Source organism: Dryobates pubescens, chromosome 5 (assembly GCF_014839835.1).
Source record: "Dryobates pubescens isolate bDryPub1 chromosome 5, bDryPub1.pri, whole genome shotgun sequence".
NCBI classification, from domain to species: Eukaryota; Metazoa; Chordata; class Aves; order Piciformes; family Picidae; genus Dryobates; species Dryobates pubescens.
This window is the reverse complement of record NC_071616.1, coordinates 29,578,072-29,592,487: the sequence shown is the minus strand read 5'-3', so window position 1 is coordinate 29,592,487 and position 14,416 is coordinate 29,578,072. Positions and strand designations below refer to the sequence as shown.

Genomic DNA, 14,416 nt, shown 5'->3' with positions numbered 1-14,416 from the left:
GGTATGTGCACACATGGCCTTTTAAAGCCATTGCTAAGCTGTATTAAATTGAGACATTAGAAATTAATTGCAATGTGCACAAGAAGATTACTTTCAAAAGAAAATTTAAAATCACTTTTTAAAAAGCAGTGCTATCATGTCAAAATCCATAGTCTTACACATACCAGTGGTTCTGGTGACATTAGTGGAAATTCAGCACAATGACTGAAAACAGAATTTAGCCCAATTATGTATAATACAATAATATTCTATACTATCAAGAAACCACTGCTGTAAACAAATCCTTACTGAGAGGTAAGAGCCCTTTCATGTACAGTACTACTTGATGCTGAATGTATATTTCCATCTAGCTACCACTCGTTTCATACTAATTAGTTAAATTTAACTACTGTGCAATGACATAACTAAAGTATTTTTATAAAGAAAGTTGGGGTTATCTTCAAAAGATCCTTAGAACGCCTGTGCCAACTGTTAATTCATTAAGTGGATTACATACTCTATGACATACTTACACATAGTTTATATGTAAACAGAATTTGTATTTCAAGCACCATTTAGGAAAATGAAACATCTCAACTGTTGCATGGAAGTCGAAAGTCAGGTTTGGTCACCCTGCTACACACATTCTGTATATCAAAACAAATGTCTTACAACCAATAGCATAAGCTATCTCACATACTTTGCTCCCCGATTTTTCTCAGGATCAGAAACAGCATGGTAAAAAACTGTAAGGTGCATGAATAAAGGCCATTCCTGAAAAAGCTGCAACATTCTGACAGACACTCATAAAAAGCATTTCAGAAAGAACACCCACACAGACAAATACTCATTCCTAAAAAAGCTACTTGCACAAGGGTCATTTCAGATTGCAGGAGTGCACCTTATGTGTGTGGCACTGACTTTATGGCACCTAAAATCCCCTTCCTCCTTTCTCAGTTGCAGCTCTTTCATACTGAAAGGCCAGAATGAAAGATTGAGCTTGAAGGAAAAAAATATTCCAGAAGTAGTAGAAGGGAAGACCTTTTTAACCCAAATAATTTGGACTACCTTTTATAGTAAAGACAGTTGTGGAACTAGACAGAGCATAAGAAAACAAAAATTAAAAAACCAAAACCCCCCAAAAAGTCTAACAAACAAGCAACAAAACAAAGACAGTAAAGTTATTTGCCAACAGAGAACAGACCAGTGAAAAAAATTCTACTTTAACACAGATCTGAAAATTTTACTGTTGGAACCGAAAGTAAACCCAGAAAATCTTAGAAGGCCATAAGTCAATGAAAGGTTCAGGAGCAACTTCATAATCAACAACACACTGAAGATTTTTCTGTTGAATTGCCAATTAAAAATTTTTGGGTGTTTCTCGTGGAGAATGGGTCATTTTAAAAGTGGACAGCAAGATGGAGAAGTTGACCTTAAGTCATTCAGAATAGACAATCACCGAAAAAAATAATAATCTCAGAATTAAATTCTGATTTTTTCCCATTTTAAGTGATTTCTTATGAAGAGCTTAGTTATTTATGAGCACAAGTCATTACTTGTGTCTATTTTTTCCAGGAGTACTGAAGAAAAATCAGCTGGGTTTTGGCATCTTATCTGTTTTCCACAGAATTCTTCAAAAACAATTCAAACTTGCCTTTTAAATGCAAGTCACAGCTGCTACACTTGTCTAACTTTGTTCGAGTGAGAAGTTTAAGTAATTTTAATACAGCTACTTTTGTGAAGACGTGTTCTGTGGTAGGAGTGCTACAGTTTTCTAGATTAGTGCAATCTTTTTTGCATTTGCAGATTCCCTCTAATCTCTGACCTCCAGCCCTGCTTCCATAACTGAAATGAACCCTGCTTGTGCAACATCCATACAGTAAAATGTTAATGGAGATTTAGTGTATTGACAATAATGGGGAAAAATAGAAGTTATGTCATTTCTCCTCTTCTGTATTCAAGTGGTTTCTAACAGATTCCAGAGACATATTCATGGCTGCTTGAAGCATGTCTTCTTCACTCATATCACCTCCTAAAGAAAATAAATACATATTCATTGTAAAAAATGCACAAAGTGAGTTCTCAACTCTAGTTAAGTATTTTCATGATTCCTTTTGTCCACACCTATCTGTCTACATCCCACCCTCAAAACTAGTTTTGGCCTTCTTTTTTAAAATAGTTTTGCACTAGATATCCATCCACAACAGTCAGTTTGCAACAAGAAATACACATTAATTTTGAATCATTGATACCCAATACTACTAAAGCCTATATACTTATGTTCTACTGAAAACTGGTTCCACTAATTTTGTCAGATACTACTCTATTACATTGTCACACAACTTAAAAAGTTGTTTAGTAAACAAATTCTCAGCACAAATAAAGATTACAATTTGTAATGTTCAAGCCAAAGAAAACAGAGCAAAGCCACAACTCAAATGGCCTAATAATAATGCTCTTCACTGTCAGAGTAATGGCTGTGATAGTCTGAACTCCTGGACTAACCAAGTAGGCAGACAAGGAAAGTTAGGGAACAGTGCACAGGAAGGGTGGAAAAGACATTTCAGTGTTTGACATCAGTTTAACAAGCAATACCTGAATCAGCTTCTGGAGTGCTTGAGCTTGGCATTGGCTTATCCTGCACCTTACCAGTCCGATCCTGCTGCTGCAGCTGTTGTTGCTGCCTGAAAGTGTTACAAATTTAAGAAAGTAAGACTAACATCAGTACAGACCTGTTTCAAGTCTGTTTCAAGAGTAGAAGCTATTTGATACAGTTATCACTCCTGCACCTAAAATCTCTTCAATCATTTCACTCTGGCCTTCAGACATCTATCTTCCCAACACTGTATTCCAAGCCACATAACTATTTCCCCAGAACTTGGATGTTCAGCATTCTTATCCTCTCATGCAAAGTCTAACACTTCTCATCCACAACATTTCTCCCTGATGGTTTATTTCCTCTACCACTAGAACACAGATAAACAGAAGAGCTACAATACCCCAACTAATGTATTAAAAAGGTATTCCATGTAAATTATCATCAAGAAAGCTTGCATGTGATGCACATTAGAGGCATCATTACCAGAAGCAAAGCCTTAGAGAGCAAATATTTTACTTCAGGAATATAATTACAGCTATTTACAGGATTTAAATTGAAGATACTTCTAGAACACAGTTTTTTCTTTCTTTACATGACTGATGTTACACTAACAAATCCCCTCTTATTTACAGGTTTCTCTTTGCAGGAACCACCTGAGAATAGCAGAGCTTGGGTACTGTTAGGAAAACAGGTTAAGAGTGTAAAGCTGGACCTCAGAAATCCATTTGCCGCCCAAAAGCACTGAAAGTTACACATGTACTTCTGCATGTGGTTTTCTGTCAACTACTTTACTTTTCAAAATATGCTTGTCTTCTCCTTCGCAGTTCTTCTGAAGAAAGGGAGTCAGTCTGACTGGTGTGGGGCAACTGAGGAACATTCTGTCGTCCTGAGTCTGGGAAGTCACTTCGACGACTACCTAAAACCAGAACATGCCATATCCTACTAATTACAGTAACATGTACAGCTTGAAAAAATGTCATCCAACTTGAAAGGAAGAAACAGCACCTAGTTAACTTTACTTGATATTACCTCTCCTCCTCACCTTAGGACCATTTCCCTTCCCTCCTGCCACCCTTTAAGAAGCAAGTCTAAATTGTCAATGATCAACGCAAACATTGAAGTTAAGACTTTTCAAAAAGCAGAATGGAGGTGGTTACTGGAAATTATGGATAATCCTTCCATGCCTCAGAGCCCACCACTTCAGAGAGTCTGGTAAGTGCATACTGAAATCTTTTTCAGTCACGCAACGCCTAAAGCAACATGAACACTGCAAGAGAAATTTAGATGAGCACTGCACCTTGCATGCTGAGTTGAATGGCTCTGCGAAGATCAGCTTCTTCATCTTCCATATCAATTTCCTGCCTACTCAGAGCTAGTGCTTTCTGAAAATTCTCTTCATCTTCATCTAACATGCCTGTTCCATCAAAAGGATGGTTAACTTCTATTGCTTGGTCCACATCACTTCTGGGTAATCTGTGAATAGATTCCAAGAGAATTCCAAGAGAAATTTTATTAACTGCTACTGTGAGATTTAAAGGATTTAAGCATATTTTTAAAGCTTTTTATAGCTTGCAGCTGTAAACATGAAAATACAGGAACTCTAGATCCATACAGGTTGACAAGAACCTGCTCAATAGGAAAAATTTCAAAACCAGTAAGCCTACAAAAAAGCAGTAAATACACAGTATTTGAACCTCTTGCTATTTAAACAGTTCCATCAGCAGAAAATACTGCATGTTGTCTCCTTAGGAAGCTTTCACGACCACAACAGAGCAATAGATCCTCCAAAAACTAGATGCACTTCCCATGTTACTGCACGTAGTTTTTTATCAATTTACCTTTATTCCACCATTTAACTTTTACAATGTGGAATAATGATAAATTAATTCCTCTTAAGCCTTTTTATTGGTATGCAATTTAATCACTATAAAAATATGATAAAGCTATCGTGGAAGTAGTACTCTGTATGCTTTCAAGGATGTCTCCTATTAGCAGTATGCATCCCAACAGAGCAGCACTACATTTACAGTGAAATTATTCCAAAGGAAGTGCTGTCTGATTTAAATGATGTAGAATTCAGATACATGTTTCTTCTTGTGGCACAAGCTAGTCTTAATTAACAACTGATTACTACTAACCATACACTTTTGTAAGTTTTGCTACCCATTTTACTATAGTTGGGAAAATATCATAATACTGAAGTTCAAAATCTGCACTATACAACATTTATGTGCACTGAAAGATTGAATTCTTTTAAAGGTAGCTTTTGGCCACTTAAAACCACACCATATTTGTACTTGTATTTTAGTGATAGGACTAGGGGAATGGAATGAAGCTGGAGGTGGGGAGATTCACACTGGACGTGAGGAGGAAGTTCTTCACCGTGAGAGTGGTGAAGCTCTGGAATGGGTTGTCCAGGGAGGTGGTTGAGGCCCCGTCCCTGGGTGTTTAAGACCAGGCTGGACAAAGCTCTGGCCAGCCTGATCTAGTGTGAGGTGTCCCTGCCCATGGCAGGGGAGTTGGAACTAGTTGATCCTTGTGGTCCCTTCCAACCCTGACTGATTCTATGACTCTATCAATTTGCTTTTATGGTATGCAACAGTAGCCAAGTGTCTTGCACTCAAGGTACCTCTAATTAATTCTAAAAGAGGGCTGTTTCCATGTAGGCATTAATCACGGAATCCAGTCACACTGAATATTATTCAAATGAATTCTCTGTTTACCTTACCTCTGATCTCTTGACTGTGCTGTCTCTTCTCCAATTAGTTTTGGTCGCTGCATCTGCTGTACCCGAATCATCTGCAATAGCTGATCCGCCTCACATTCTGGCAGGTCACCTTTTACTACGAATATGGAATAACCTGAGAAAAACAAATCGTAAGTCTACAGCATTAAGGTGCATCCATAAACACTCCAAAACGCACACCATATGAAACACAATGCTGTGCAGTTTACTACAATGTGAGGCTCTACCTTTCATTATAAGGACTTGGGTTATTTCAGTATCTCAAATCATAAAACTAAGGGTAGTTAACTGAATACACAGGTTCTAATAAATAATGATTATTACCTACTTTTAATTAATGACATTTAACATCTGCAATTTACTATTACCTTCCTGTTGTAATTGAGCCAAGAAAAGTGCAAGATATGTATCTGATATTAGTTCTGGACCCATCAAGAGAGAGTTCAAGTTAAACCACTGCAATTAAGAAAAAAAAAAAGGTTTGAGAGAACAAATTAGCATAGTGATTACTTGGTAATCCATTTCTGTACATTGTGGTACTTTTCTATGATGGAATATCCAAATAAATTGAGTAAAATAAATTCTTAAATTAGGAGTCCATTGAAAAACAACATCTATGCTGCTACAGGTTACCCTTCAAATACTCTTCAGCTAAGAGGTCTGAAGTAGGGAAATTCCTGCATACTCTCTCCCATTACTGAACCCTGGTAGCAGGCAGATTAAAACAAATAAAGCAAAATACAGAAGCAAAATGTAGAAGAATTATTTCAGACATCGTTTCAAAACTCTGCTCAATCCTACTTTTAATCCATACACTGACTAATGAAGGAAGAAATAACTCGTAACATAATACCATAGCTTAAGAAATTATTGGCTAAATACAAGTGGAATTATTTCTAAGAAATACTTTCATTAAAGCATTCTGTCATTTGTTTACTTGAGGTAATTTTAAAATTAACTCAAATTTAGTATGCTGATAATACAGCTTAATATTACAACACTTGAGACAAATATCCACAGAATTTCTAGTTCCCTGAAAACACCTAGCCATTGCTAGTAATTCTTCTAAAGAAAAAAACACAACAGTGTCAACATGGATGACAGAATATTCTACCTTTAAAACCCCAAATATACTGGAACCAGTCTGGAAAGCCTTTTTTATACCATACTTATTCAGTATCCAATTTTAACCAGGAAGCACCATTTCAGATAGAATTTTTACTATCTCCATTCTCACAAAAACGACTACCCATTTATCAAAATCAATACCCCTTTTATCTACCCAACCTTCCATATATGCAGTCATAGACTTGTAGTCAGGGCCATGCTGTAATTCACCTGGAATAAAGGTAAGTGACTACCATTCTGTCAGTCCCTAAATTTGTCAAAAACACCCTTTGCTACTAGGAAAGGGTAAGAAGACCAATGGTGCAAGAGTGTAAACAAATACAACGGACAGATTAGAGACATGGAAAAGGAAGGTTTAGTGGACTAATTTTGCTTTAACTGTAATACAAGAGAAGCAGGTCAAATCTAAACCAATCCATTACTCTCTAGATAACAGACACCTAAGTATTTGTGGTAGTTTTAGGCTATTCCTTTAAAGATTTTTCACAGATCTTAAACAGAAAGTAGTAAAACATAAATAAATCACTATTGGGTGTAAAAAGGAAAATAGTGACAGTTCTAAACAATCCCAGGGAAGACAAAGGACTTCAGTTGTACCAAAATAACCTCTTCTTGCTTCCTTGGGCTGGGAGATACTAACTGGGTTCTGCTTCACCTTGGCTGCATTCTTTTGGCTAAGTTCTAACTTCTCTGCTCTGTCTCTTGTCCCTTTTATGTGCTGGGGGGTAGGGGAGGGAGAAGCTATTAGCTTCCCCTTGGTCTTTGACTGGGGGGGAGGGGTTTGTGCGGTTTATTAATTGTAAATACTGTGCATTTTCTACATATTCATGGCATTTCATTGTAGATTGTACTTTTGCTTGTAAATACAGATTTCATTTGCTTCCAACTGAGCTGGTCTGGAAAATTTCATGTTGGGGGAGAATTTACAACCCACCACAATATCGTCTTCATGTGGTTACAAGCCACATGTAGAAGCAAAACACACCCTCCCTCCAACTTTGAACAGTTTAGGGTAGAATGCTATTTCACAGAATTCCCCCCAACATGGTTGTATACACACATAAATATACATGTATGTAACTTCCCTATACGTTTAAGGGACTATTCAGTCTTTTAGATATCAAATATACAAAAGTTGCCTTGTAAATATTAGCCATACTTTTAAACTACAGCAGAACAACAGCAGTTTAGTTTGTTTACTCACAGGAGAAATTAATTTTGTTGTGTGTTCTGTGATGGTTGTTGCTTGTAGGAAGTTTTTTTGTAAGTGTTGTTAGTTTGTAGGTTTGGGGTTTTTTGGAAGAGAAAGGGGTGTTTGGTGTGGTAATTTGTTTGCTTGGTTTGGGGTTTTTGTGGTTTTCCTTTTTGTGTGTGTGTTTGTTGGTTTACTCTTCTTTTAACTGGATGACACCACAGGCACCAGTTACAAAAATGAACCAAATGGGTCAAGAGACTCCTGTCCACTGTCATAAAAAATAAAAGCTTGATTTGTGAAAGTTCTGTATGACCAAAAAATAAAAACACCCTGAAAAATCAACCAAACTGGTTTATGTTGCAAGATCCAGAATGAGGATTTGCTACTGAAATAAAATGCTATATGTCTGTTAAAAAAGACACAGATGTGACTTGAACTATTACAGATGTGCCATATACTTGTATGGCCATCCCTCACCTTCAATAGGTAGTTCCTGCTTAAAATACCACCGTTTCAGAAACTTTACTAAAATAGTGCAACATTGTTATTTTACTTTCCCCATCCTTATTCCAACAGATACTAGTGATCACAAATATTAATGCATTGAAATTTGAACTTTCTTATACCTGCTGTCCCTTTAAACAAGCAAAATTATTTTTACAATGTAAATAAGGTATTGCACCAAAATAAATTTGCATTCTATAGAGATCCTAATAGTTGGTTAGGACTTCCCCCTTCCTCTCCCCACACTATTTTTTCAAGCAGAAAAAAACCAAACAACAACAGAAGAGCTTAAGACATCACACAGACACTACCAGTGCTGCAACTCCCTACAGGACAGGTTCACTGATCCTAGAGTCTTTTCCCATGCAAGTATTAATAAAAAGCTGCCAGGCATTTTTGTGATTTAACAAACATTTACTCTTTGATTATTTGGTTTTGTGGTTTTTTTTGGTAAACCAGGATACTATTGAAACAGACTGCAACAAAAGTTTGCAGGAGGCAACCACTTTTCCACCCCAATTCTGAAGTCAATTTTTAAATTAAAAAATAAAAGGCAATGTCACCTGTTTTCCTAACTTTCGAACTGTAAACCAGTGTTCCTTATAATTACAAATAAATGACTTTTCATTTCTGTAAAAAAAAAAAAAGAAAAACAAAAGGTATAGATAAAATTAAATACTCTACTATTGGAGTGCATATTAATATTTAAGTTCTTTAATACCACTAACTCAACTTACATAATACAATTCCAGTAATACAACAGAGTACTTGTACTGCTTTTATAACATTTAGGAAGTTGTCAACATTACTGAGATCTCCATATACCTGTGATGTCACAGATACTGAAATATCATGAAGGCACAGAGGACAGATGCTCATATATACCCCCAAAATGAAAAAAAATTAAAGACAGAGGAGATGAAAGCATCATAATGCAACAGAGCTTGAAACAGTATTCTTATATCATCAATTAAGAGTATTTTTCCCAGTAAAATGAAAGCAGTGTGCTAAAGAAAATAAATGTCTTACACAGGGTCGATTCCAAGCCTCTGATACTCGGGGCTGTTGAAGAGGATTAGTTCTAAACCCCAAACTTTCAAGGCATTGCTTATAACCTGTAAAAAACCAGCACTTTTCATAAGTCAAATCTAAATTTAAACAATGAACTATTAGCTGCTGTCAACAATCATACTGGTTTTATAAACCTTAGGTTTCAAAACATAGCTAGGAAACCTAAGATTCACATTCAAAACACAGCTGTCATGAATCCACAAGCCAGCTTAATACTCATACCATATCTAATAGAAAGTAACAAACCCAGTATTTTAACCGAGATGTGTTAATAAGCTTGCTCCACTAGACAAAGCTGTAACTTCACCTCCCACAAACATTTCGTAAGTTGTCATCTCTCTGCTCTCAATGTACCCGCTCTGCATTCCCTCCCTGCAATACAATGCCTGCCTTCCCTACAGTGATGATTGGAAAGTCTTGCACCACTCAGTTGTCACAGGGTCAGGTACATTAGCACAAATTCTTTCACAATGACTCTTTAAAGCTATCTCAAATAACATTGCAAGAAATATACCATATAGCTTTCAGCAAGCCAATTACATAGCAAGTGAGCACAACAATGACAGGACAAAAAAAGGCAGAAAATGAGGAAGCACAATCAAGAATACAAGAAAGGCAAAACAGTGTTTCACCAAACACAGCCCTGTACTGCCATAAGGAAAAGAGGCTCTTGAGGGATCCTGGAACATTGGTTGTCTCCCAAGCTTTCATAGGTGCTTGTCAAAGGTGCAAAATATTGCCTTCAGCTCTAGACATAAGCCTTGGTTTGGTATTCAGTAGTCTTTTTCCCCATTTAATTTAAAATATTTACTATAAATTACTTTTTCATTATGATCCTGTGACAAAAAAACCCCAAACCACACCACACCCCACACAAAACAAAAAAACTACAAACCACAACCCCCAAAAATCAAGCAACAAAAAACCCAACACCAAGAAAAAATACCCAAAACTCAAACAAATAACAAACCCCCCCCAAACACCAAAATCTCACAGCTCTCCAGCGTTCACACAGTGTGTTGTAAAAATCAGAATGCAGAGAGCGCAGTTTTTTTCCATTCTGCAGGTTGCTGTGGTAAGCTGTAATCATTACCAAGGGCTTTACAGTCTATAATTTCAGAAAACAAGCTCAAGTCTCCTATTTCACCTGTGGCTTGCAACAGCCAAGATCTGCACTCAAAGTGCCCCTAAGAAGCAAATTGGAAATCAGGCTTATTGCCAATAGGTGTTATACCACAAGTCAGGAGTCCATGCTCCCACTACATGTTTCAGGGCCCATAAATGGAAGAACTGCAAGTCACTGCTCTTAAATGGAAAACACTGTGAAGATTTAAAAGTCCAGCATTTAATTCTATTAAGCCTAAAAACTGGAAACTAGATGAAAAAGCACAATGCTATTTAAATGATGAGAACACACATATTGCATAAGTTAAACATTTTGTCAATATAAGGCTTGGCTTACTTGAATGGAGAAGAATCCACTATCATCCATATTTACTGAAGGCTGCTGCTCAGTGTGAGGTTGGAAGGGAGAAAAGGGAAAACAGTGTAAGCATAAAAGGTCAGACTTAATTCAGCTTTGAAAATAAATATAACTGTACATACTTAAAGCATCCACTTGGCAAGTCATAGTCTACAAGGCTAATTTCAATGCCCATATCAGCTTTTTAATTGAAAACTCAAACATTTAAATTGGAAATGCTTGGTGCTTAAAGGGCAGGGAGGCATGGAAATCTCTGTTCCTAATTCTGCCATTGTCTTACAAAGACAAAAGGCAAATTGCAGATGGTCCTCCTCACCATGCCTGGCCTTCCCACCTCTAAGATGATGAAGCTTTTTGTGGAATTATTGTAAAGCTGTACTAGTAATATTTGACAATGCCAAATTTAAGATGCACACATTAAAAGGCCTATAAATTTAATAAGTTCTAGCACTGGGAAATTAATCTTCTCTAGCTATGCAAGAATAGCAGGTGTGTGCTACACAATACTAAGTATCAAGCAAATACCAAACCACCTCAAATAAGATGATTTTACCTGTAAAAATGTTCTATATTCTTCACTAGACACTCCTCCCTCTGCCATTCTCATTCTTTCTTCCTCATCCAACTGCTGTGCAATAGAGGATAACTCAACAGGACTAAAATACTCCCCTTGGAGCAAATTATTCAGACAGTGCTGAGCACACAGTGAGCCTTCTTGCTAACATTGGAAGAGAGAAAAAATACCAAAGACAATGAAAAATCATGTTAGTGTTTTACTCTGTAAAAATTACTCCAGCACTTCATTCTGGCAAATTTCCTGCCTTCCACACTCACCCAGAACACCATAAATTCTTCAGATGTACCACACTGCAAGTTATAGAACCCTCTCATCAATTTGATGGTGACAACACCACACCCCCGCCCCATACAACACTTTACTTCCTTAAAGGAAATAAATTTCATGTAAAAATGTTGGGTTTGAAAAAGCTGTAAAAGTTGCCAGTGGCCTGACCAAATTAAACAAGGACTCTGCAACCATCCGGACAACCGATTCTTTCCTCTACCAAAGCACTACCATGTCCTCCCCTCAATAAGAAACTCAAGAGTAAACATTAGCGGCCCTCCCTGTAGCGGGGAGAGACTACATCCCTGCTGCTGGTCATATGATAAAACTAGAGCAGAAAAACCTGCTCAGGCATCACAGGCTTCTCCACCAGAACTGAACTAAACTGATTTCAAAACAAAGAGAAATTGAAGTATCTTTGAAAATTATTTCTATTACAAGCTGAAGTCTTAAATTCACTAAGAGGATATTTCTCTATTTGTACAGTTTTATCTTAAAGTAGTAAATGTATTCACATGCAAAATTAACATATGTTAAGTATAAAATGCAGAAAACTGAGCCTACAGTTTTGGATATTAATAAGGCTTTCTTTCCCCCCCCACTTAAAATACTGCATCTTCCTACAATCCCAAGTCTCTTTACTTAAGTCTATCCTAATATAAACTCCTTCCAGTGTTTTTAACCACTTGCATCTTATCAAAGAAAGGACTAGCCTCTAGCATACCAGCTCCTTAAGCCATAGTTTCTGAAATTGTCATTGTCCTGTTAAAAATGCCATATTGTTAGGTCTTTGATATATGAAACTTCCTTTATTAACATGGTGTTTTTAATGCCTTTTTATGGAAGCATTTGAGGCGTGCAGACTCAAGTGAGGGGTGTGCATATATATGTGGCACTTTTGGCAGGAACTGAGACAGTGAATTTGGGGGGGGGGTGGGGTGGTGTGTGTGAAGAACAAACCTTACTGAAAAACACAAGAGGTTCAGTTAAAACTTCCACTAAACAACTTTAAATAAAAAATTGGATACTGTAGTTTAAAGCAGGCATTAGGGTGTAACTTTGTAACTGACTCAGGAACAGTTGTTTCACACGTGACACACCCAACACTGTACCTTGGCTTCCCCAAAGCCTGTAGCAACTACAAATTACAATAAACTTATAATTTTGAAAGTATTATGCTCTGTCACATCTGTATCAGGAGCATTTTGCAATTAAGCTAGAATGCAACTTACTTGTAAAAAAAAAAATACTGTAATTTCATCATGTGATAGGCTAGGCAAGAAAAGTACACTTATTTTCAATACATTTTAAAACGTAGACTGAAGCTCAAGGTCATTGTAGCAGCAGCATAAGGGCTGAAATCCAACACTCATTCTTCTGAGCAGCAGCTGTATAATACCACAATGCTTGCCAAGTTTTGCAAGCCAAACCCGGTTTGTAAGAATACTCTTCAGTTTCTATGGATTTCAGAATAGCTGGTGTTCCCCCCCCCAAATAAAAGCTATACAGCTATCTTGCTTTAGTTTCAAAGTAAACCAACCATTACGCATGAGAAAAGCATGTAAAAATCTAAGCGTTAACATAACACAGGTGCAGATCCATTGGCAAAGTACATTAAAAACAACAACTACGTTTTAGTATCATTAAAGCACAAACAAATCATATTTGGGAACTTGGATAAATCACATTTCACATAAGCAATAGTCCTCCAAAACAGCAACACTGTTCAGCATAAAGAAACACAGTACATCAATTAGGATTTCCTTAACAGCTCTGCTTTTCCCTGCTCCTTACACAACTCCAACCAAGCCAGGCTAGATGCAGGAATATATCTTCATGCTCATCTCTAAGCCATGCGAACTCGCTCAAGAAGAGTAAGCAACCGTAGCCTGTACTTTCTCGTACCTGAAATCTATTTCTGAAGACCCAAAAGAAGCAGTTACCGTGTGAGAAAAGTCTGAAGCTCTGACCCGACCCTCTCAGATCTCCAGTAACAGCATTTTGTCGGCCCACAGAGCCAGCAAGCCTAGCAGAGCGGGCCCCGGCCCTCCCCTGAGAAAGAGGAAACCGAGTCGCTACTCCATACCGCCCCTGTAAGGATGCCGAGAAGAGGCAGCGCGGCTCAGCCGGACAGGGCAGGGCAGGAACCATGTACAGCCCGTGGAACCCGGGGTCTGAGTCGGGACGCACAGTGGGACGGAAGACCCAGCCGCCGCCCCAAACAGCCCCCCCCAAGGAAAGCACTCCTGGCTCAGACAGCCAACCGGCGGCAAAACTCACACTACGCTGACCGGCAAACCTCCGCAAAGGGCAAAACCCGGCCGCTCACTCACCCGCTCATGAAAGATCGACTCCATGTTTATTGTCAATGGCCAGCAACCTCCGCCTCACGTGACTCCACCAGCCAACCAAAGCTTCCCTTGCTCGACGATCCACTGCAGCAAATCCGAACGCGCCGTCTGCGAGCCTACGCCGTCGATGGGAAGCTCGCGGGAGGCCTGGCAGTTGTGACAGCGCCCTCTGCTGCTAAGGAGGCTGCCAGGCTAAACTGCCACCAGGGGCTGGTATGCCCAGGAGAAGGCAGCGGGAAGCCAAGCCGGTAGGAGTGCAAGCAGACACGTATTACCGGTTCTTCTCATATTATTATCATGATTTCCTAACACCCTGATCTCCCCGCTCCCTCCCTACGTCACCGTGCTTCGCAGACACCCAGTAGCACGGTTGCCTTCGCGTTCTTACCCACCGCCAACCATTCCACCCTCCCACGCTCACAGTCAGTCAGAGTGGCAGCACCTGCCTGCTGCTGCTGCAGACAGGTCGGTATACAAAGAACTCTGGAGAGAAGCTTGCTCAGACTCGGCCTACGT

At 38.4% G+C, this 14,416-nt stretch overlaps 1 protein-coding gene across 3 annotated transcripts; it reads right to left on the bottom strand.

The window, feature by feature from the left end:
* Positions 1 to 1,108: 1,108 nt before the first annotated feature.
* Positions 1,109 to 13,969, bottom strand: ATXN3 (ataxin 3). Of its 3 annotated transcripts, none has more exons than XM_009904814.2 (11): positions 13,883 to 13,969; positions 11,259 to 11,423; positions 10,685 to 10,729; positions 9,181 to 9,266; positions 8,715 to 8,781; positions 5,693 to 5,780; positions 5,307 to 5,439; positions 3,876 to 4,051; positions 3,371 to 3,494; positions 2,575 to 2,663; positions 1,109 to 2,011 (listed from the first exon to the last, which is right to left on the bottom strand). In XM_009904814.2, exons 1-11 carry the CDS (start codon positions 13,904 to 13,906, stop codon positions 1,917 to 1,919), a joined length of 1,092 nt encoding a protein of 363 aa, XP_009903116.2. In that variant the 5' UTR covers positions 13,907 to 13,969; the 3' UTR covers positions 1,109 to 1,916. The 3 variants fall into 3 exon arrangements, with proteins under 3 accessions (XP_009903116.2, XP_054017878.1, XP_054017879.1); XM_054161903.1 differs by having other exon boundaries at positions 11,259 to 11,419; positions 13,883 to 13,929; XM_054161904.1 differs by lacking the exons at positions 8,715 to 8,781; positions 9,181 to 9,266.
* Positions 13,970 to 14,416: the final 447 nt, after the last annotated feature.